Source organism: Eretmochelys imbricata, chromosome 7 (assembly GCF_965152235.1).
Source record: "Eretmochelys imbricata isolate rEreImb1 chromosome 7, rEreImb1.hap1, whole genome shotgun sequence".
NCBI classification, from domain to species: domain Eukaryota; kingdom Metazoa; phylum Chordata; order Testudines; family Cheloniidae; genus Eretmochelys; species Eretmochelys imbricata.
In genome coordinates this window covers 15,642,406-15,666,423 of record NC_135578.1, presented here as the reverse complement: position 1 = coordinate 15,666,423, position 24,018 = coordinate 15,642,406, and the positions used below count along the sequence as shown (strand labels likewise).

The 24,018-nt window shown below is 44.9% G+C and overlaps 1 protein-coding gene across 1 annotated transcript in view; it reads right to left on the bottom strand.

Annotated features, from left to right (window-relative positions):
• ITPR1 (inositol 1,4,5-trisphosphate receptor type 1) overlaps nucleotides 1-24,018 on the bottom strand; it is a 233,385-nt gene that overhangs the window by 73,974 nt on the left and 135,393 nt on the right. Inside the window, exons 38-39 of the mRNA XM_077821751.1 lie at nucleotides 15,433-15,565; nucleotides 13,191-13,381 (exon numbers count right to left, since the gene is read on the bottom strand). Of these exons, the coding sequence (XP_077677877.1) occupies nucleotides 13,191-13,381; nucleotides 15,433-15,565 (324 nt within the window). The remainder of the gene's footprint in view (nucleotides 1-13,190; nucleotides 13,382-15,432; nucleotides 15,566-24,018) is intronic.

The following is a 24,018-nucleotide window of genomic DNA, read 5'->3' as shown; positions in this document are numbered from 1 at the left end:
GGCACCTGTGATTTTTCAAGGTTACCACTGGTTCTTTTTAGCACTGATCCAGGACATGAAATGTTTTTCTTCTCTTAATACCAACTACAGTATGTCAAAATGGCACCTTTTTACTTAGCAGATCTGCTCCCCTTGTGCAGTCAAAGTCCTTGCTACTTTAATGTCAAGAACATTTTCTCTTTAAATGTTTTTTTTTTTACACCTGTGCACAGCCAACACAGCTGAGAAAGAATGATCTCAACTACTTCTTGTGCATCAATTACAATTTTTTACTAAGCTTCTATCCATTGCCTTTGAAGGCAATGGGATACACCAGGGTCAAAAACCATAATCTGCTGTGAAGGATCTTTCTTACTAGTGTGGATGTATAAGCAGGACAGAAGCCAACAAGTCTCTCAAGTCCCAGATAATTCTGCAGGGCTGGCACATATAATTAGCACCTTTTATGTGTATAACGAGCTGATGTGGAAATTAAGACACAAATATGGAACACCACAATGCAATTTTTACAGTCACATTTCAGAGAAGAATCACACTTATGCTGTAAGCTCCAGACCTTGGCCCAGAGCAGTTTTTTATTCTTGCTGCTTCATTAACTTTTGCCTGCATGCTGTAATCATAATTGTGGCACTGGCTCCCAGGGCTAGTATTATGGTGCTTATAGCACATGCTCTTCAGGGTGCTGTTGCTAGAGGATATTCCCTGCTCTTCTCTTCCCAGATCTGGCTTTCACATCTCCACCAAAGAGTTCCGCTGCAAGATGACTTCTTGATCCCTGAAAGCAGTTCCATACATGACAGGGACAGAGAAGGACCCTCTTTCCCCTCTCTTAAGCAGCCTCAGTTCCACCCCCTCCTATTCCAAAAGCAAGCAGCCACTGAGAAATGAGTAGTAGGGAGCAGGCACTAATGGAAATTAAAAGTAATATTCAGAGTGCGAGCTTTAATGCAGGTGGGGCATCAATTTTTCATCTGCATATAATTAACTTTAGTTTGATTATCAATCCCCTTTGCCATGTAATTTCTATTTGCACCCTTACCAGGAGCGCTATAGCTGAGGAAAGAAGAATTATGGTTTGGGGTTGTTTCACCTGTACGAGTATATCAATAAGACAGAGATATACTAGTCCTGAGGACTGGTACCATATTAAGCTCTTGTGGGATTTTAGTACATACTTCAACAAAATGAAGTCAGTCTCATCACTTTATTTGATCTTGACAACACTACTTGGGAGGGGTCATGGGAAACCTATTTTTCATGTAATCTAACTTTTGAGAAGATCCCTAATTAAGTGAGCAGACCAAACTCGCCATGGAGAAGAGGAAGTTATGTAAGGGAGTTTACTCATCATTAACTTTCACAGATCCAGGAAACCTGAAACTCCAGGAGGTGAAACAGCATATATGGTGCACATAATTTTATTTGGCAGATGAGAGACGTGCTATAGGAGAAGTCTTTAGCAATTCCTTTCATTATCATTCACTTGTCGAGTTTATGTTAACTGAAGCAAATTCAGTGTTGAGGTTTATATATGCAACAGACTACCCTCTGATCTGCTTTAAAGGAGAGAAGTATGCTCTAAATTAAGCTTACCTACAAGCAAAATCATGCAAAGCAAGCCAAAGAAAAAAATGTATGTAGCAACAGGTGCCACGCACAGGCCAGCAGCACTACAGAAAGAGTGTGAATGACTGTTCTTTTACATAACACAGCTCTGAAGGTGATTTCTGAAACCGTATCTATCCACACATTGCTCAGGCGTTTTTGCTATCTCTCGGAAAGCACAAGGGGAGAATGACTGGTTCCAGCTTTCTGTGGGTAGACACACTAGGAGTTACATAAAATATAAGGGAGCTTATATAATTTTCAGTTCCGTGAGCAGTAACGTTTGTCAAATTAATGTATTTTCTTTTCTGACCCTTCGATTCAAACTCGTCTGTGCTATTATAAATGGCCAGGGTGCTAAATCAGGGGTGAGCTTCCATAGCAAATTTGACCTCTCACACCAATAGGAACAATAAGCTAATCTCAGAAATAAACAGTTCCTTAGAATTTTCTATTAGCTTGCTTGGCAGTAGAAATATTTAAAATGCTCATGTGTATTCTAGAAAATAGAACTAACCGAATCTGGATTAGGAAATTCCATGTTGATCGTTTAATGCTTCAATGAAACAGAAAGTCATTTCCACAGTTAAAACAACCTATCTTTCTATTAGAATAATAATAAAATAATTAACACTCAGTCACATTCATCACCAGTATAAAACATGCAGCAACGCTGAAGCGAGTGTGCTCAAATATCTACTAACACAGATTTAGCAGCAACAACTATTCATGTTATCCTTGTCCAGTGACACAGTGATCTCTTCTCCCATTAAGGCACATGGGAGTTACCCGGGAACTCCCATTATTAACTTTAACAGGAGCATCATCACGCAAGTCTGTGTGTGTCAGTGGAAACTTTTTGCTTCAGCACACTGTGCTCATTTCCCATGTGAAAACCTATGGTAAGAAAATACCATGCGAGAACGAAGCATTTCAGATCTCATTGCCAAGAAAGTCATTTTGCGTAACCCGCCGGTATCCCAATAGTTTCCTCATTCTCAAAAGGCCGTATATGGAAACAATTTGAATGCAGTAAAACCATACACAGAGTGTAGTGTGAGCTTGTTGAGAATACTATAATTAAATAAGAGCTGCTAAGGGAAAGTTACTCACCTTGCAGTAACTGAAGTTCTTTGAGATGCGTGTCCCTGTGGGTGCTCCACTCTAGGTGTCGGTGTGTCCCAGTGCCTCCCAGTGGAGATTTTTGGTAGCAGTGCCTGGTCGGGATGCACGTGCTCAGTTGGTATCTCCCATTTTGTTGGAATCTTCCTGAGCGCGTGCATCCCACACCCTCCTCAGTTTCTTCTCTACTGTGGAGAACCCATACTAGTGCTCCAAAGTAGAGGGGAGGAGGGCGGGGAGTGGAGCACCCACAGAGAGACACATCTTGAAGAACTTCAGCTACTGCAAGGTGAGTAACTTTCTCTCCTTCTTCGAGTGCTGTCCTTGTGGGTGCTCCACTCTAGATGAATGTGTAGCAGTACCCACTGTGGTTGGTGGGACTCTGGAGATGAGGCAGTGAGTACTGTATGGCCTACTATGGTGTCTGCCGTGGTATCTTGCGTGATAGCATAGTGTTTGGCAAACATGTGTTCAGATGACCATGTAGCTGCTTTACAGATGTCAAGAATGGGTACGTTATGTCGACATAGCTCGAGTGGAACGAGTTCTAATGTCTTCGGGCGGTTGAATATTTTGAGTGAGGTAACAGGATCTGACACAATTAGAGATCCACTTGGACAGATCTTGTTTAGAGATAGCCATACCTCTCTATCTTTCAGTCATGGAGACAAAGAGTCACTGGGACTTACGAAATGGCTTAGTCCTGTCTAAATAAAAGGCGATTGCTTGCCTGACGTGGAGAGTATGCAGGGTTGCCTCATGCGGAGTCTTGTCAGGTTTGGGATAGAAAGTAGGTAAGTATATTGGTTGGTTAAGGTGGAAGGTGGATACCACCTTAGGGAGAAATTTAGAATGTGGTCTCAGAGTGACTTTGTCTTTGGAGAAGATTGTGTAGGGAGGATAGGCCATCAGGGCGCTTATTTCTCCTACTCTCCTTGCTGATGTTATTGCAACTAAGAAAACTACCTTCATGTACATATGAAGAAGAGATAAGGTAGCCAAGGGCTCAAATGGAGGTTTCATGAGACCGTGAAGAACGAGGTTAAGATTCCATGTAGCTGCCATTGGGTAAATTTCAGGGTAGAGATCCGTGAGAAATCGTTTTATGGTGGGGTGGGTAAAGAGTGAGTAACCTTCTTGTTCTTGTGAGTAACAAGTCATGGAAGGTAGTAAGCGCTGCCAGATGTACTTTGATGGAGTTGAGCAAGAGTCCATCCTGTTTTAATTGCAGAAGGTAGCCCAGGATGTTAGGGAGGGTCACCGTATTGGGTGTTAAGTGATTACATGAGCACCAGAGGGCGAAACGCTTCCACTTCTGCAGGTAAGTTTTACGAGTGGAGTCTTTTCTACTATGCAGGAGGACGTATCGGACCTGCTTGGAACAGGCTAGTTCATGGGTTTGGAACCATAAAGGAACCACGCTGTCAGTTGGAGCTTTTGGAGCTGAGGGTGAAGGACCCGTCTGTTGTCCTGGGAAAGGAGATCTGGCCTGCTGGGGACAGCTCGTGGATGATGGGAGGACAGGCAGAGCAGGTCTCGGCCAATCCGGGGCAATAAGTATGACCTGGGCCTTGTCGTCGATGATCTTCTGAAGAGCGCTCTGTAGCAGACAGATTGGTGGGAAGGTGTACAGGAGAGAGGTGTTCCACGCGATGAGGTATGCGTCTTCTAGGGATGCAGTCCCGAATCCCCCTCTGGAGCAAAATAGGCGACATTTTCGATTCTGGATTGTGGCAAAGAGGTCTATTGACACGGTGCCCCAGAGGGAGAAGAGCTGTTGAAGTATTGCGGGGTGCAATTCCCATTCATGTTCTGTTGAGAAGAGCCTGCTGAGTGCGTCGGCAGTAGTGTTGTGGCAGCCGGGTAGGTAGGAAGCAATGATTTGTATTTGATGTTGTTTGCACCAATTTCATACTCGGGTGGCTTCCATGCGTAGGGAAAGTGATCGGGCTCCCCCTTGTCTGTTGATGTAGAACATACATGCTATGTTGTCTGTTAAGACCTGAATAGATTTGTTCTTTATGAGGGGAAGAAAGTGAAGGCATGCTCGCCTCACTGCTCTGAGCTCTAAGAGATTTATGTGTAGGCGCGTCTCTGATGCGGACCATCAGCCTTTTGCCCTGTGTCCGCCTAGATGCGCTCCCCAACTGATTAGGGAAGCGTCCGCGGTGAGCATGAGCATTGGGGATCATTGCTGGAAGGAAACACCTGTGCAGAGGTTTTCTGGTCTTGTCCACCAATGTAGGGAAGCTAGAATATTGGGAGGAGGAGTTAGCAGCACTGAAGACATCTCCTGTGTAGCCTGGCACACTGGACCATGAAGGTGGTGGCCGCCATGTGACCAAGGAGCTATCGACAGATTCTTGCCTGTGTCCTGGGACGAACAGAGAGTGTGCATATAAGCTGTGTGATAGCGAGGAATCTGATTTGGGAGCGAGGCTCCGCTTTGGATTAAGTCCAGATGAGCTCCAATGAACTCGATCTGTTGTGTAGGAGACAGGGTGGATTTTTGGATGTTTATTTGGAGGCCTAGGCTGTGAAAGAGGGAGATGGCGAAATGGGTAGTTTGAAGTGTCTCGCCATAGGTGTTGCCCTTGATGAGGCAATCGTCCAGGTAGGGGAAAAGCGAAATCCCATGTTTGTGGAGGTGAGCCACAACCACGGCTAGAGTCTTGGAAAAGACTCTTGGCGCTGTGGAGAGTCTGAAAGGAAGAACTCTGTATTGAAAATGGTCGTGACCAATTGTGAATTGTAGGAACCATCTGTGAGCTGGACGAATTGATATATGAAAATAAGCGTCCTGTAGGTCGAGGGCTGTGAACCAGTCTCCTTGATCCAGTCCAGGAATTATTGTGCCCAGTGTGACCATCTTGAATTTTTGTATCCTCACGAATTTGTTCAGTCGGCGTAGTCTAGTATAGACCTCCATCCCCCGGTCTTTTTCTGGGTCGGAAAGTAATGGGAGTAGAACCCTGTCCCTCGATGTTGTGTCGGCACATGTTCCACTGCGCCTAGTTGTGCACCACTTCTGCGCGAAGTAAGTGTTCATGAGAGTGGTCCCTGAAGAGGGATGGGTAGGAGGGTAGGATATAAATGGGATAGAGTAACCAGACTGAACTATTTTGAGAACCCAGCGGTCCTGTGTAATCCACTGCCAGGCATGTTGGAAACTCTGGAGGCGGTGGCCAAATGGGCAAGTAGGTGGTGGAATCAAGGGGTGGCCGTGCAGACCCTCAACCAACCTTTCAAAATTGTTGTTTATTCCCCCATGGGTGGGAGGTGGTTGCTTGAGCTTGATTTTGTCTGCACTTAGGGGGTCGAGCACGATTCCTAGTTATGTCATATGGTTTGGGTTGCAGCCGATAATACTGTTGTGTGTGGGGTTTTTGGTAGGGTTGGTATCGTTGTCTCCTGGGAAGTGATGGGTGAATGCCCAGGGTGCCTAGTGTCGCTCTAGAATCTTTCATGGTGTCAAGGAGTTCATCGGTTTTTGTGGAAAAAAGTTTATCTTTATCAAAGGGGAGGTCCTCCACTTTGGTCTGCAGATCTTTAGGGATGCCAGATGCAGAGAGCCATGAAGATCTGCACATAATCACAGCAGTTGCAGTAGTACGGGCTGCTGCGTCCGCCATGTCCAGAGATGCTCGTAGGGCCGCTCTGGAAATCAGTTGGCCCTCAATCAGGATCGATCTGAAGTCTGCTCTCCTATCCTCTGGAATGTAGGAGGCAAATTCAAAAAGTTTATTGTAATTATCAAAGTCGTAACTGGCAAGGAGGACAGAATAGTTTGCAATTCTGAATTGTAGAGTGGAGGACGAATAACCTTGCGACCCAAGACATCAAGGCGTTTAAGGTCCTTGTCTTGCAGCGTGGGCTGATATTGTGGCTGTTTCATCCTTTGTGGGACTGCATCCATGACAAGAGAGTTCGCTGGTGGATGAGAAAATAGGAAGTCAGCGTCCTTAGCAGGAACGTTTTTTTACGTTTGGTCTTTTTGCAAATTGGTAATAAAGAAGCTGGGAGTTTGCCAGAGTGTATCAGCTGGTTCTAGGAGTGCTTCGTTTATGGGGAGTGCGATCTTTGAGGGTGCAGATGGTTGAAGGATTCTGAGGAGTCCGTGTTGTGTCTCCTGAACCTCTTCTAAGGGGATGTCTTGACTGAATGCCACCCTCCTGAAAAGTTCTTGAAATTGTTTATAGTCATCCATGTTCTGTGGAGGCAGAGGGAAGAGGGCTCCATCTGGAGCTGATGGAGAGTTAGGAGTCGGTGAGTCAGGATATGGTGCGTAGCTCACATTCTCAGGAGGGGGTTCAGGTACTCTAGAAGTGGACGGAGCTGGAGATCGAGGCACAGAAGGAGATAGTGGTTTGGGGGAAGAGGTCTGAGAATGAGTAGGAGGATGTGGCCAAGGGCACCACGGAGGGGTGAGAACCCAGGTGCCACCCATGGGGGGGTGAAGTAGGGAAACTGAGGCTGGTGGCTGTGAGCCATGACCTGATGTGGAAGAGGTTCCAGTAGAGGAGGAGAGGCATGTGGGAAGAACTCAGCCTGCTGCTGCATATTGAGTTCGCTGTCAGTAAAGGTAGCCCGTTCAGGTGGGGAGAGCAGCTGTTCAAAAAGTGAGCCCTGTGTATCCAGGAGCAGGGAGTTAGGCTCAGGTGGCACTGAGAGGTCACATTGAGTGAAAAACTATTGCTCCTGCTCCCTGGGCTGCGCCGAGCCTGCTCTGTGCTTTAGTGCGTTATCAAGTGAAAGTCAGCGGTGCTGCGGAGTGCTTGGAGGTGCCCTGCAGGGGGTCCGCTGCCGGTGCTGATGTTCTTCTCGGCACCGGGGTAGAGCGTGCTGTTGGCACCGCATCTATTTTTGGTGCCGAGGGGACCAGTGCCGCGGAAACCTTCCTCGCGCGGGAGGTTGGGTCCCTGTTTCTGTGCGAGCCGCGGCTGAGGTGTTATAAAAGGCTGAGGTACAGCACAGAGGGTAAGGATCTTGCGGGACACCCTTTACCCTTGTTAAAGTCTCTCCTTTGAGACTGTGGTGCTTCTTGCCTCTGCTCCAGAGAGGGTGAAGCAATGCTCCCAACTGGTTCGGATCTGGCCGGGGAGCGTGTGGGAGCGGGTTTAACTTTCCCTGTCTCCGAAAGCGGCTGCAGGGATTTTTCCATTAGAAGCATTTTAAGCCACAGGTCCCTGTCGCGCCGAGCTCTTGACTTGAGGCTCGTACAATGGAGGCACTTTGCGGGGACGTGAGTTTCCCCGAGGCACTTCACACAACATGAGTACCCACCTGACCATGGCATGGAGTCCTCACAGAAAACGCACTTTTTGAATCCTGAAGCCCCTGGCATTATGAATTAGAAATAGCAGAGGAGAGCGTCTCAGCGGCAGACAAGCCTGAAGCGAAAAAGTTTTTTTGTTTTTTTTTTAAACTAAGTAACTAACTGTGTAACTACACTAAAGGAAGGGAAACAACTGGGATGTAACTAATAACTATTTCTATGTTCTTTGTTACTGTTTCCTACAGAGACCAGGGAAGAAAAGTAGTACTGGCCCCAAGTCCCGTCTTCAGCCGAGGACGGTTGAGAAGAAACTGAGGAAGGTGTGGGATGAACGCGCTCAGGAAGATTCCAGCGAGATAGGAGATACCAACTGAGCTTGTGCGTCCCGACCAGGCACTGCTACCAAAAATCTCCGCTCAACGGCACTGGGACGCACCAACACCTAGAGTGGAGCACCCAGAGGGACAGAACTCGAAGAAGAAGAATAAATACACATGTGCCATGAATGAAGATAATCAATTTGTGTAGAATTCCAAAGCAAAGAATTTCGGTTGGTGGAGTTTCTGAAAGTTAAAATTAGAAATACATGTGCACCGATAATCTGTGATACAAGATTAACAAAACTCAGAGTAACTATTCTAATGGCAGTTTGTTAAAATTACAGTAGGATCTCAGTAAATCCACACTAAAGACTGGGAGACCTATTGTGAAGTTCTCACTAATTTGCAAAATTGAAGAAGTGAATAAAAATGCAGAGGGAGGAAAAGATAGTGCACCCAAAATGTACTTTGTTCATTTTGACAAGTGTATCTGGGTTTTGATAATACCTCCTAATAGACTAGTAATGTTCCACAGCATGTTTTGTAGAAGTAATGAAGATTTAGCAATAGGAAACTTCACACTTTTATTAAATCTTATTAAATCTTTCCTATGCAGAAGGGAGAGATTCTTTTTAAAAATGTGAATTGAAAGCAGTGTGGATGAATGGACTACCGAATGCAGTCCTTCTGTAACAGTCTCCAGTAGCTTCGGTTCACCTGCTCACCACCTTAACCTTCTAGTTTTCTAGGCAACTAGATACAACGTTGTCCCCAGGTGCAAAGCGGAAGCATGGTTATACTACCCTCACCCAGAAAGGAGACCAATTTAACTGAGCCATAATTTAGTAATTACTTTGTGGGAGGGAGAAGTGAAATCATGATTTTACTACATCAACCTTCAAGTTCATTTTGATTTGTAAATTCTGAGCCAGCTGTTCTCCCAGAAATTAAGCTCTGTCGTCAGCATTTTTCTATATTAAATTTGTATGCTTTCTTTTTAATGACTCAAGTGGTGCTGAAAGATTAGAAAGAGCTGAAGTACAGCTGTTCTTTATTTATACTGAAGCGGCACCTTGAGGCCCTGATCAGAGAGCCCCATTGTGCTAGACCCTGAGCAAGGCAAGAACACTCCCTGCCCCACAGAGCTCACAATCTAGGATTATAACAAAATGAAACAGATAGATAAACTAACAAGTGGGGGTGGGAGGGAACTGCCAAGGTGGGGACCTTTGCATGCATTGCCACATTTTTCACTTTGGCACTTTGCCTTTTGGGCTGTGGGAAGCCTCGAGGAGTAGTTCACCTGTGGCACAACTACTTCACAGGGTCCGTTCAGCATAGTCCCATTCATAGTTTGGGTGCATGAGTAATAGTTCTTGGGTGTGCCTGTGACCTTGCATTCTGTACAGCAGGAACTGTAGGTTGCAGTGAATGATTTGGTGCATAAAACCTCAGTGTAATTCTGTACTTAGAATCAACTCATCTGAACTAAAAAAAAACCCCAAAAGCCAAACCGCACCCCCCACTAAGAGGAGATATTTTCTATGGTTGCATTAGTGCACGTAGACACACATATGCTCACTCTCTCTCTCTTGCTCTCTCCCTGAACCACTGTTGGCTACAAAGATCATTTTCCTAAAGGTAGGGACACTCCCTGAGCACTTACCCGTGAAACTGGAGAGGATGGAAAAAGTTATTCTAGTTTGCTGGAAGTAGCATCTTAAAAGGCAAGATCACACAGAAATTGGCAGAGCTGTAAGGTACGGATGTGAAAGTGCTATGAGGTTTACTAAAACTGTTCCACACCAACAACTTCTTCCTCAGCAAATACTTAATTTACAATCCCCCCCACATGTGCAGTGAGACACATGAAATGGAAACTAGAGTCTTCGTTTTTGGTTAAAAATGTCTCCATGGAGATGGATGGAAGATTTCCCTACTATATGTAAATCAGAGTTAGAAAGGGATCCCTTGGGTCATATAGTCAAAATAAACTGAGATGTAGCCCTATTCGGTCCATTAGCTTCAAATTCCAGAATAAGCTAAGGAATATAGATTTATCCTTGCTGGACTGGAACAGAATTTGATTTACCCATCAATATGACATAGGAAGATACCTGTGCATTGCTAGGAAGATGAAGGCTCAGGTTTAACACTTGAGAAGATAAATTTCACTCTGCAATAGTAATGGTTTATTAAAAATTTAAGTTGGTGTGGGGCTCTTTATCCTTTGTCTCAGGCAGAGTCAGCTAAACGTTGATCACAAGAGCGCACTCCATGTCCTCTTGCTCATACATATAGTAACAAAAAAAGAGTGCTGAGTGTGGAGTCTGAAATTTGGAAGGAGCCACGCAGGTTCTCCCCATACTACTAGAATATACTATATTAGAAGGTGATGTTGCTGCGAGCTACTGAATCAGTGTGGTTTCTTGACACTGCACAGCGACGTTGTGTATAACGATGCTGGCTGAGTATCACACTGTGAGGTAACCTCACAAAGCAACATCAGTTCGTCACACTGAGTTGGGGGTCTCTGACTCAATACAATGATGGATATAACTATTAGTTCTTCAGGATTTAATACAACTGCTAACACCCAGACACCAGTGCCCTTCAGAGCCCTTTATTCTAGTTCTTCTCCTGCCAGAGCATATGGTGTAACAATTCTTTTTATTAATAAAAATGGAAATAAACACTTTTTTGTCTGATGTCTACTGCACAGCTTGAGAGCTTGTGGCTTTTAGCAAAGCCTGATATTCCCCCACCCCCTTGCAAAAATCTGAGCTAGATTAATCTTGATATAATTCCACTGATTTCAAATGAATTATATGAAAACTTATGCATGAATTATAACAAGTCAGCTTGTCTATCATCATCATGATGCATTAGTTAAAGAAGTGTTGAAAGGGCCCAATCAGAATCAGGGCCCCATTGTGCTGGGCGTTGTGCAAACACACAGAAAAAATATTCCCTGTCCTGGAAATTTCACAATCTATAAGACAGACAGACAAAAGGTTGGGGGAGTGGATGTAAAGTACTGGAGATAATATTTCTAAAAATCAATGCACTACAGCTGTGACATTAAGCTAGAAACCTAAACATGTCAATTACCTAAAGAGTTGAGAAATATTTAATTGATATTTAATTCTCTAAAAGAAAAAAAGTAAACAACTGTTTAAAAATAACTGCACTACCAAGTTACTGATAGTTTTATTTGGACACAGAATAGAAAGAAATTAAATTATTGTACTGTGACAAAGTTCCTCCTCTGCCTTGGTGGGTCCTGCGCTTATTGGCAGATTTGCTCACTTCAGAGGTTCATGGGAGCCCTCAGTTTGGCCACTTAAGTGGCTCAAATCTGCTGTTCACTCAGTCTCATCACTGGCTAGCATGGGGAAAAGGAAGAACAATCCCCGCAGTCTCTGCTGATCCACCTAGTGGATTGGGGAACAGGCCAGAGACCTTCTTCTCTGGTGGAACCCACAGCCCAGTTCAACTCCTCCGGTAACAAGTAGGGAGTGGGGGATGGGGAGAACCTGGACCCGCCCTCTACTCCGGGTTCCAGCCCATAGCCCTGTGGATTGCAGCTGTCTACAGTGGCTCCTGTAACAGCTGTGTGACAGCTATAACTCCCTGGGCTACTTCTCCATGGCCTCCTCCCAACACCTGCTTTATTCTCACCATAGGACCTTCCTCCTGATGTCTGCTAATGCTTGTACTTCTCAGTCTTCCAGTAGTATGCCTTCTCACTTTCAGCTTCTTGCGCCTCTTGCTCCCAGCTCCGCGCACCACAAACTGAAGTGAGCGCCTTTTTAAACCCAGGTGCCCTGATTAGCCTGCATTAATTAATTCTAGCAGCTTCTTGATTGGCTGCAGGTCTAATCGGCCTGTCTGTTTCCAGAAAGTTCCTGATTGTTCTGGAACGTTCCCTGTTACCTTACCCAGGGAAAAAGGGACCTACTTATCCTGGGGCTAATATATCTGCCTTCTATCACTCTCCTGTAGCCATCTGGCCTGACCCTGTCATAGTACATATTGGGAAAAACCCACTCTATTTATACAATATACACATGTACCAATCTCTCTCAAAAAACTCTGCACTTTCCAAGCAATTTTCAGGAGCCCAAACACAGGTGCATTAAATCCTACACAGACTAATTCTGCTTAAAGTATATAGAGTCAATGATAAGGCATCACATATTCTAGGATAGTCTTTGCAGGCTCGTTTAGCCACAGCAATGCTTTGGTTCATGTGTGGAAGAACAAAACAAAACAAATCGTGCTTCTGACACATGGCTTTTTTATTTAATGCCCATCAAACCACACACAAATCCTAGACTGGTAGGTCTAGTCAGCTGGCACACACTTCTAATTCAGTCAGTGAAACCAAACTAAATATAAAGACATGTAAGTCAATGAGAGCAACACTGCCAGGGAACTAACTACAACCTGGGGCTTATCGCAAAGTAAAGTGTCTTCTGATTTTAAGCCAGATAAAAACAAAAGCTTAGTCCTGCAAACTCTTACACGCTGGCTTAATTTTACTCAGGCGAATAGTCCCACTAACTACTGCATCCTGCTAGACTGCCTTAACAACCTCAAATCCAAGCTTCCACACAAAGCCAATGTTTAGAAGTCAGTGATACCTAGCTACTTTTAAGTTAAAGTGCCTGGGTAAAGACCAGCCTTGAAATATTGCAATACTCAAAAATACACAATACACAGTGAGCACTGACACTTCCCAGTACTTCAGGCCTAAGATTATCTCGTCACAGCTCAAAGCAACAGTCAATTTCTAGGGATTTTAGAAAGAGAATTCCAATTGATGATGTTTTTAGTAATCAGCTCATTGTTATCCATTTCCTTACCTGTATAGTAGTGTTGCCACCTTCCAGAAGGGCAATGGCTAGCAGAATACTTTCATGAAAAACTCTATCACTGGTGGCATTCATGATGAGGTCTATGACGAGGTTGGATGCGCCTTCCTTATCCAGATGACACTGGACATCGGCCAAACTCATTTCACCTCGACTCATTGAACTGGATCCGGAGCTTCCTCCTAGAAAGGTAAATCACAATGAATAGCCTGAGACTCACTCATCCCTTCATTCTATCCAGGTGATAGAACTCATTCTATAATAAAGAAGAGTAAAATGTTATATTCTAATAAATTAACACCATGAATAAATTTAAGTGCCAATCAGGTGTTTAACTCTGTACAAGAGATAATGACAAGTTCTCTCATGAAGAGCTTATACAGTCTAGAAAAGGGGTTCTCAAACTGTGGGTTGGGACCCCAAAGTGGGTCGCAACCCCGGTTTAACTGGGTTGTCAGGGCTGGTGTTAAGACTTGCTGGGGCCAGCAGCTGAAGCCCAGGGCCTGCGCCCCACCGTCCGGGGCCCAAGCCGAAGCCCAAGGGCTTCAGCCCTGGGCAGCAGGGCTCAGGTTACATGCCCCCTGCCCATGACTGAAGCCCTTGGGCTTGGGCTTTGCCCCCACCCTGTCTGGGGCAGTGGGGCTTCAGCTTTGGGCCTCCCCAACCCAGGGCAGCAAGCTCAGGCTTCAGTCCCCACTCCTGGGGTCATGTAGTAACTTTTGTTGTCAGAAGGGGGTTGTGATACAATGAAATTTGAGAACCGCTGGTCTAGAACATAAACAAAGATAACATGCATTGGCAGACCCAAAGGAAACCATGTCCTACTTTCAATGTGAGTTTGAGGAAATGGTGTCATGAAGGAAAACTGTTTGACATGAACTAGTATTTGCAGCTGTGTGGAAGAAAGAAGCTTTTAGCAGTGACTTGAAAGTGGAGAGGATGGAAAGGGGCTATGTACAGGAAGGTAATTCCATGTACAAGATACAGCACGGAAGATGGCAGGAAGATGACAGTGGAAAGCAGGACACAAGGATGTGCAGGATTTGCATCACTAGTGGAGCGAAGGGGAAAAGGCAAGACATAAGATCCAAGAGATCATAAGATCAAGAGAGACCAGGGAAACATGGTGCAGAACCTTAAACACCAAGGGAAAGTAGTTTAGACTTGATACACTCGGCAAATGGATGCCCGTGGAAGGGAGAGAGAAAGGAACTGGGTCTAGTCAATGAAAAAGATAAATACTGGGATTGTGCATGGATAGATGTAAAGTATATTGGTTTCAGAAAGACCAGAGAAGAGTAGGCTGTATATTATGAGGCAAGAAATACAGAAAGCATGAACACATTTTTAATGAGGACACTGGCACTTTATTTATCTTAAAGAATAAAACTACTGAATCATGTTTTGACAAAAAGTCCACTAATATCAGGCAGAATTTAACAAAAAGCCAGAACTAAATATATTTGCCTTTACTGTGGTTCCCATCAACTTTGACAGCACCCCTTTAGGCACTAATGAGATTTGTGTTGTTTTAGAGATGGTTAATCAGACTGTCCTCATGAGTATTTTTCCATTATTCATGAAAATGTGAGAATGAATTACAGCAAAAATTACTATGCAAAATGTACTAAGGAAATTTAATCAAAGCAAAGTTCTGAGATACAACAAAAGCAACCCTGTTTTAATAGGGTCGCCAGGGCAGGCATTAGACTTGCTGGGGCCTGGGGCCGAAGCCCGCGCCCCACCGCCCAGGGCCCATAAGTTAGGCGACTCTCAACTCAGAAAAAAGTTAAGTTCATTTATACATCTAATTTTAACCTATTCTCTTTCAACAACAGCATTTGTTTTTGTAGATTAGAAGTTTGCTGACTTCTGCAAGAGTCCATATGAATAAAAACATCTTAAATGATCAAACAGGCAAACTACGCTCTTCTTTACAGTGTGAAGTGAAAACAATCCAGAGGAGCTCAAAAAAAAAAATTAGGAGGATTTCTGAAACCAACACTAAAAAGGCAAATCCGTAGAACTCCTTCCCAATCCTATTGTTGAGGGATAGAAATAAGTTGTCCTTTTCTGTGCAACTGACAGAAAGTCATGGGGGTGGGGGAAGTCTCAAAGGAAAAAAGAAGCTGCTTCACCTGTAAAATGTTCAGTGGGTTATGCAGAAACAAGCATAGACAATATGGCAGGCTAGAGTCATACAAATCATTCATTAGCAGGCAGCACATCCTACCTCCTCCCCCAGCTTTGCAAGTGCCTCCAGGAGACAACGGGCCATTGCCAAAGCTTGTAAGGCTCTCTCTTCTTCCTGCAGGTCTGACGTTGCCATAGTAACGGTTGACCAAAACTTGCCTGAGTGCTTCACCCTTAATTCAAACAGGGTAATGAAATCAGTATTTGAATTTAATGCATAAATGAACGAACAACACAAGAGAAACAGGAGTGTCTTATAATTGGCCTAATTTCACCAGAGGTGGTGGGGGAAGGAAAGACTGAAACCGTGAATGTTTCAAAACAAAACTTCATTGAACATCCTACGATATTTTCAGACCAACCTAGTCACTATATAACCATCCCATAAGCCTCGACTGAGGCCATGGGTACCAAATACCAGCAATACTTAAAGTTCACATGCCACACTAAAAAATTCTAGCTTGTGTAATATTGAGATTTTATTCCAAAGGTGCATTTTTACTGGTGTCCATTGAAAAGGACCAGGGCTCAACTTTAAAACAGACATGGAATTTGAGTGACACACAAACAAAAAAACCCAACCACACAAAGTGGGGATTGGATAAGGGGATGGTTAGAACTCTGGCAAAGGGCACGAAGAGAGAAAGAGGATGAAGTCATGGTTTAAGATAACATCTTATGAGAATAATCCCACCTCTTCATACTCCATTTTGTGAACATTAAAGAGCTGAAACACCCTCCCATCCCCAAATAATTAATATTAGTTGACAGTACCCATCTGTGTATAATCTCAGCTCCGTTAATAGTTTACTGGTTTCCAACTCTTTAGTAAATACAAAGAGTTGGAAAGCAGTAAACTTTCCAACTCTGCAGCAAATACAGATGGGTCATTATGATCAGCCAGCATCCTAGCACGTGAGATCTTGCATGTTGCAGGACACCAGTCCTCCAATAACCTGTAGCCTCTCAACTATATTCAAAGCCAGAAGCCCACAAGCAACGTTCTACTCTGGGTAAGAAGCCCTGAACACATGCAGCTCACCAGTGGAAGATGAGAGCCTGTCATACCTCTCAGAATCTGAACCACCATTAATAGGCCCAATGCTGCTCCCACTGTTGTCAGTAAGAACACACCTGGGATCACAATTGAGCACTATGTTTGCAAGCTGCATGCTTATTTTGGTAACACAAGAGTTGGCAGCATGCCAAGCAATGACCAGGTATAGCAGGTATTTTGAGAGTTTTTTAAGACCTTTGTAGGTAAAGACAGAGACAAGTAACTGTAAAAATATTGGTCAGGGACTATATTTCAATTAAATACATGGGGTTTTGAAGAGACTTAAGAAAAAAATGACTTTAGGAAGAGAGAGAAAAAAATCCAAGCTGGAACAAAACTAAGTATCTTATTGACCTTGAACTACACTGGCAAAATTCATCCTGCACATTGTATTATAGTTCATATGCCAAGTAATGTAGTTTGCCAGATCCATCCAAAATGTCCCTAACAACGTAGCTTGACATCATCTGCTGTACAAGTTAAGCCTTTGTTTAAAAACTTCAGAAGTGACTTTTAAAACACAGACAAAAAATAATGAAATAAATCCATTAAAATACACAGCGTAAAAAGAGGAGTGATTTGTACTTTGGATGAGTAACACTTTACATTGGGCTCTCTTCAACAAGTGATGGGGGCAGCTTACCTGAAAGTTAAAAATCCTGTAACATCTTTTGGAAAGTTATAGGCTATCCCCGGTGTGCTGGAGAACAATGCCTCCTTTCCTAAGAGAATTCCTATGTTGAATGCATAATGGTAACACCCTTTGCCTTAGTCTTTGTGCATCTAGCCTCAGACTTCAAAATTATCCCCACATACGATTAGTAGGGCCCTACCAAAGTCATGGTCCATTTTGGTAAATTTTACAGTCATAGGATTTTAAACATCTTACATTTCATGCATTCAGAAACGTATATCTTAAACGTAATGGTGGTGTAACCGTGGGGGTCCCAACCCAAAAGGCGGATTGTGGGGGCTCACGGCTGGTCATGGCACCACCATCCTTTCTTCTGCCCTGCTGCTGGCGGTAGCACTGCCTTCAGAGCTGGGTGGCCAGAGTGGCTGCTGCTCTCAGCAGTGCAGAAATAAGGGTGGCAATACCATACCATGCCACCCTCACTTCCGCGCTGCAGCTGGCGGTGGTGCTGTCTTCAGAGCTGGGCTCCCAGCCAGCAGCCACGGAGCTTCCTGCAGCTGGGGGAAATTCCCGGAGGTGGGTCTGACCCAGCCCCAGGAGCAGCCTGTGCAGGGGAAGAGGTAGTCTTGTCCCTCCCCAGCCCGGCTAGGACTAGCAGCTGCAGCCCGGCACATGGTAGGAGCCCCCAGCTAGGATGCCTCCAGGTCCTGCTGCTCCCCAGCTCCAGAGCTTGGACGTTAAAGGGGGTGGATGTGTGGGGGTGTGCGTGTGGAGGGGTAACCACGGAGCCCCCTGATCACAACACCCTGGGCAGTCACCCATCTGTAAGGCTGGACCTGCCCCCACAAAAGTGATGACCCCTCCCATACCAGGCCACCCTCACTTCTGCACTGCTGCTGGCGGTAACAATGCCTTCAGAGCTGGGTGCCTGGCCTGCAGCCGCCGCTCGCCGGCTTCCCAGCTCCGAAGGCAACACAGAAATAAGGTTGGCAATACTGTGACCCCCCACTGCCCCACAACAACCCAGATTTCACGGTACCCAGGGCTGGTGCAAGGATATTTTGCATCCTAGGCAAAACTTCCACCTTGTTGCCCCCACCCGCCGGCACATTGGTTCATTGAGGGGCAAATCCTAACAAGCCTTTATAGACCCCGGGGCCAGCCGTGCCCAGGGGCTGCTCCCCAGACCAGGTTTCCCCCTCCCCGCCCCCTGAACTCCCCTGGAGAGTGCACAGTCTCCGCCCCTCCCACGAGCCCTCCCCACCTCGGCGGCCCCCGCCCCGAGTCCACTCACTGGCTTTGCCAGGGTCAATTTCATTCCCCATGCACCTCTGCAACAACCATCCCATAGGCACTTGCAGAGCTGGTGTAAAAGCTGTGACAAGCTGGCTGCAGTCACATACATTACACTCCACACACCACAGCAGCTGCAACAGTCACACACACTCCCCATTTATACACAGAAAAACCCAGCCCACAGCCACAACCAAACCTCACACAGCCTGAATCTGTTAACTGGACACTTCACCTTGAATGGTCCCTTGAAATGCATGTTAACTACTTATGCTAAACAATCTGCTCCACTTTGTATGTAGCAGTGACTGAGTATATTTCCCAGAGGGAAGAAGAGCTCTGTGTGGCTTGGAAGCTCATCTCTCTCACTAACAGAAGTTGGCCCAACAAAAGATATTACCTTGTCCCACAACCACACCCACCAGCTTCAGCCACAGACGGTCACCTCTCCCTGCTGCCGGCAGTGCCCCACACACATGAAAGCTTAACGTTGCGCAACTGACTTGGCCACAGCCAAAAGTTCCTGGAACTCATGTGAGACATTTGGGATGGGAGATCCAGTTTTTAATCCCTCCCTTATCTCAATGGTATGGAAGAGATGGCCCTTTCTTTTGCCACATGAGACATTCGAGTTCCTGAATCCATGTTTTTCAGCAGACCCAGGATTGAGCTCCAAATAAACATCCTGATTTTTGGTGCTCGCCAGAGTGTCCTAAGGTGCACGCAGTGCTATCAGATAGATCAGCTCTGCTGCTAATCCTCTGAGCATTCCCACAGGCAGAGACACTCTCCCCCCAGGCCACATGTGATGCATCACACACACAAGGATACAGGTCACACACATCGCACATAGAGGGACACAGACAGACACGTCCCATGGACAGACATGTCACTCAGAGACGCACACAAACAGACATGTCAAACAGATGGACACACATCAGACACAGAGATGCCCATTGACACAAAACAGATGCACAGAGACATCACGCACACAGGGACCTCTCTCTATCTCTCACACTCCACATAGCCTCAAAGCAGGGGCATAAATTCAGCACTTATGTGAATTCCCAAGTCAGGCCTGTTTCTGAGGTCCTTCATGCAGCACTGTTTGTGTACCCAGGACTGAGCCCAGTTGATATGCCAGAGGTTAAAGCAGAACCAGGCCCCGAATGGTGTATTCTCAGCACCTTCCCCCTGGACACTCCTGGCTGCTGCCTCAGCTGGTTCCTCTCCCCTGCTTGGCTGCTCCTCGGCACCCGCACCAGCAACTCGGAGATCATTAGGCAGCACTCATCCCTGCATGTGAGGAGCCACTGCCGCCGGGGGAGTCCGCTCTGGGAGAGGGAGCGGCAGTTTACACACCCGGGAGCTGCAGAACCTGAGCACAGTGAGGGGGGAGCCGGGGGCGCGCCCCCCCTCCCAGGGGCTCCTGCAGCGGATGCAGGCGGCAGCGGCCCCAGTGCGCCCCTGGCTCCCCCCTCGCCGTGCTCGGGCTCTGTGGCTCCCGGGAGCGTGAGCCGCCCCCGCCGCCCCTCCTGGAGCTGGCTCAGGGCCCCGCGCCCTGGCGGCCGCTCACACTCCCGGGAGCCACAGAGCCCGAGCACGGAGAGGGGGGAGCCGGGGGGGGCGCACGGGGGCCACCGCTTGCATGCATCTGCTGCAGCCTGCAGGAGCCCACCCCCTCCCCCCCGTGGGGGGAAGGGTGCCGGGCAGCAGCCTGGGCAGGAGGGCGGGGGGCGCGGCTGCTCCCCGCTAGTGGTGCCGCCGCCTTTGCAGGGCTGCTGCCCCCCCAGGGCCGCGCCAGCTCCTCCATGGCTGGGGCTCGCCGCCCGTGCAATCCGATGCTCTGGCTCTCCGGAAGGCAGCTCCTCCCTGCCGAGCCAGGGCACCACTTTTAGGCGCCCCCAACCACTTGCACCAGCCCTGAGGGTCCCTGATGCATTTTTCACAGCTGTGAATTTGGTAGAGCCCTAACTATTGGCATGAAAGATGCTAGATAGTATCCATATTTTATTCTTCTGCAATCAGCTTCAGATGAGGGGTAAGATTCAAAATAAACCTTTAAAAAAGGCCTTGCCAGCAATGTGCTCCCAAAATTATAACAAAAGGCTCACAGGGGCACTCCTCCCACAAATCACTTAGCAAAATGATACTAGGAAAAGATCATTACTTCTAAGGTGCCTGTATTTCCGAACACTGATTGGGATGGTCTGTGAAAATATAAGAGAGGCGGGGACTAGTTCTAAACACCCCCCCCCCACACACACACACAGGCACAACCCCAGACTGTGTGTGAGCTATTTTGATGGACAATGACAAGATACTGTTCTAGTACATGCTGCAGTGATTTATACCATTCCTGCTGCTCTCAGTTTTGCAGGCGGTGAAGGGTGCATGACAGAACAAGGTCAGATCAGGCGAAAAAACAAACTATGCTGTCTTCTGCATGTGCACTCATTAGAAGGAAAACTTGACATTTATACACCCTTTATGCCAAAACTAAGTTACAATGGGGTTTTCACATTACCACTTTTTCTTCTGTTAAATTAACTAGCAGTTGCCACAGCAACTGGCATTTAAAATGGTACTTTTTACGACTGACGTAAGATTTTTAAACACATTTACTATGAATATCATTGTTCAATACACTTCTCCCCACCCTCCCATCTTCTAAAGGTTAATGATTGTTCTTTGGATTATAGGTCGTTTGCCTTTATTTCTACTCGACAGGAAAAAAAAATCTGATGAAGAAAGTTTAGTGGTCAAAATATTTCAGGCAAGAGAAAAGCTCAAGTGGAATTTCTGAGTATGCCTGTTGTGGTACCACCATCTTCTTGCTATTGTTGGACTACATCTAAAATAGCGACACTCATAAAAGAGCATGATAGCAAGAGAAAGCAGATGAGATCATATGTCAAATGATTCCAATTTCTGGTAAAATGCTCATCCAGAGTTGCACAAGCTTGGAGATGTGTTTTCATGTTTAATACCACTTGGAGCTGCAGTTCAAAACAATGGGAAGGAAAACCTCATCATTTTCTTGATGCAATTATTAAAAAGCACTGACAAGCAGATGAGAATGTAATCTGAATAAAAGAGGAGAGAAAATAATTTCCCAAATACTGTCATTAATTCAGCTGTAACAATGGGCTTGAGAACACTTCTTTAACTATAATGTTAGTATTATACAGCACTTCAATGCTTACAATATGCAAACAAATATCAGATGTTTGGCTGTATTAAGAAATATGAAACATGCTACCTAGAAAAGTTCAATGACATTCAGTCTCTGTATTTAGCATCCAGTCAAGCTATTGGTAAGCAGTAGATAAGTGGTATACAAATATTATTGTAGTCAACGGCATAGTATAGATGAACTGGGTATTGTGTGTATATTAGAAAGTGTTTTCTATTGGATGAAAACCTTTAGGCAGTAAGACATTGTGCATTTCCATACACCCTTCAATTAAAATGCAAGATTAAGACAGTAATACAGTTAAGAAGCAAGTACCACAACAACAGCAGCTTAACTAGAGGAGCAGGCAAAAGTGGGAAGCACCACAATGAACTACATGCAGTGCTGATTTTGAAGACTGCTTAGTTGTCAAAGCTAAGAGGCACTTTTTGGCCAGGCAAGTCAACTCTGTGGGCCTGATTATCCTTTCGCATTGGCTTTACAATGGTGTGACATCACCAGCGTCAAGGGAGTTCCTCCCCAACTACAGTAGCATGAAAGAAAAAAAAAAAAAAACACACCAGCCCTTGCGGTGGAGATTTCCAAAGCAACCGAGGAAACACACACACTTTCCATTTAATTTTAATTGAAGACGTGTCTCATATGCCTTCAACAACTTTACAGTTGAAACTGGTAGAAATACAAGTTTGAAAATCTCAAAGACAATTGACAATAAGTTCCCTTTCAAAAACAGCCAAATACATTTTTCACACAAACTTTTCTGCCTGCATATACTGTTTAAGAAAAAAGGAGAGATGGAAGGAAGTGTAATGGTAATTAGCAGAAAATATATCAGACCACTATACATACCCTTTTATGATCTTCCAGCTGCCTCTGTAGTAGACTTTGATCAAGCTCCTGCTGAGCATGCAGAAATTCTGTTGTAAAGTATAATACTAAAGAGGCACTAATATCTTCAGCATCAATAACTAAACAGTAGAAAAATTCAAGAAAGTCATACAACTGAGAGCAATGCGGGAGGGAAGGCAGGTCGACCAAAAAACTTAGAGTTTCAGGGCTTATCTACACTTAACTGGTCACCTTTGATGCGCTCCATCAAACTACACAGGGCATGCACGTTTGCTAGATGTTTGTATATATTTAAAAGTAAAAGTAACACAAAGTTTCCATCTAGTTTCACAGTAATTCATAATACAAAACAGAAAAAAAAAAAAGGCCAGGTTCTTGGCAATTCACGCATGCATTACATCCATGCATACACACTTTTACAAACACACAAACACACACCATTTCTGGAGGAAATGTCATTATTTTTACACACCTCACTCTGGCCAATTAGGAAGTCCGGTCTCTTGCGAATGTGGAAGACATTTGGCACATAATGCCAATGTCAATGCCTCAGTTCTGTTTGAGGCTTTCAACGTATTTTTGTTCGGCTGTGCAGAGTAAATACTATGGCGGGTTTATAATGCTGAAAGCCAAATGGCCCTTCTCTTTGAACGAGGCAGATTTTCAGAACAGAATAATGTCTCATACTGTTGATGGCTTCGAAAGCATTTGGATCATTCATGACAATCATTTTTCAGGGACCGATTTAACTCTAAGAGGCTATTTCCCACATGTCTCATTGAAGTCATTCTGTAACCAATGAGCACTTAGACACTTAAACACTACTCCACAAATGCTACTTATGATAAAGTTCCAAAGTACTGAAAACTACATTTTTCTCTTCATCACTTACAACAAACCCATAATACTGCTTAGCCACATAAAATTCTTTACATAGCCTAGGCAATTGAAAACAAGCTAGACTTAAGCTTTCATATAGCTTTAATCAAGAGTAAAACTGATCTAGTAGGCAATGGTACATTCTGTGCCAACCGCATCATTGGTTGCTTCATTAGTTTCAAAATAATTCAAGCTTTCATAAATGCATAAATAAATAAAAGTTTAATCCTAAATGTTTTTGGTGGATAAATTGTTGAATATGAACTGATTCATCCTAATGGGTGTTAATCCTGTAATGTAATGATGGCAATTGAAAGCCCAACATTAGTATTTCACGGAATCTTTTTAAAAACAGGAATATTCAACTATTCTGGATTTGTGGAACTTGGGTAAAAGTTCCACTATTTTCTCACCCCTCACATCCCAACCTCTTGTTTTTAACATACAGGATAAAAGGATTCCGGATATTTGATCTCCCCGAGAAGTGAGAGGAATGAAGCCTAGTTCTTTAACACAAGGGATCTGAGCTGAGACTTTCAATGTAGTGCCTCCATTAAAGATGGGTGGCTGAATTACCCACACCGCTTTGAAAGTTTCAGTCTTTGCTCTTAATGGTACTATATGAGAACAAGTTTTGAATTGGTAAGAGACCTATTTTTTTCCCCATTGGCGAGAATATTTTTATATATTGGATTGAACCATTTCAGCAGAGCTGCAT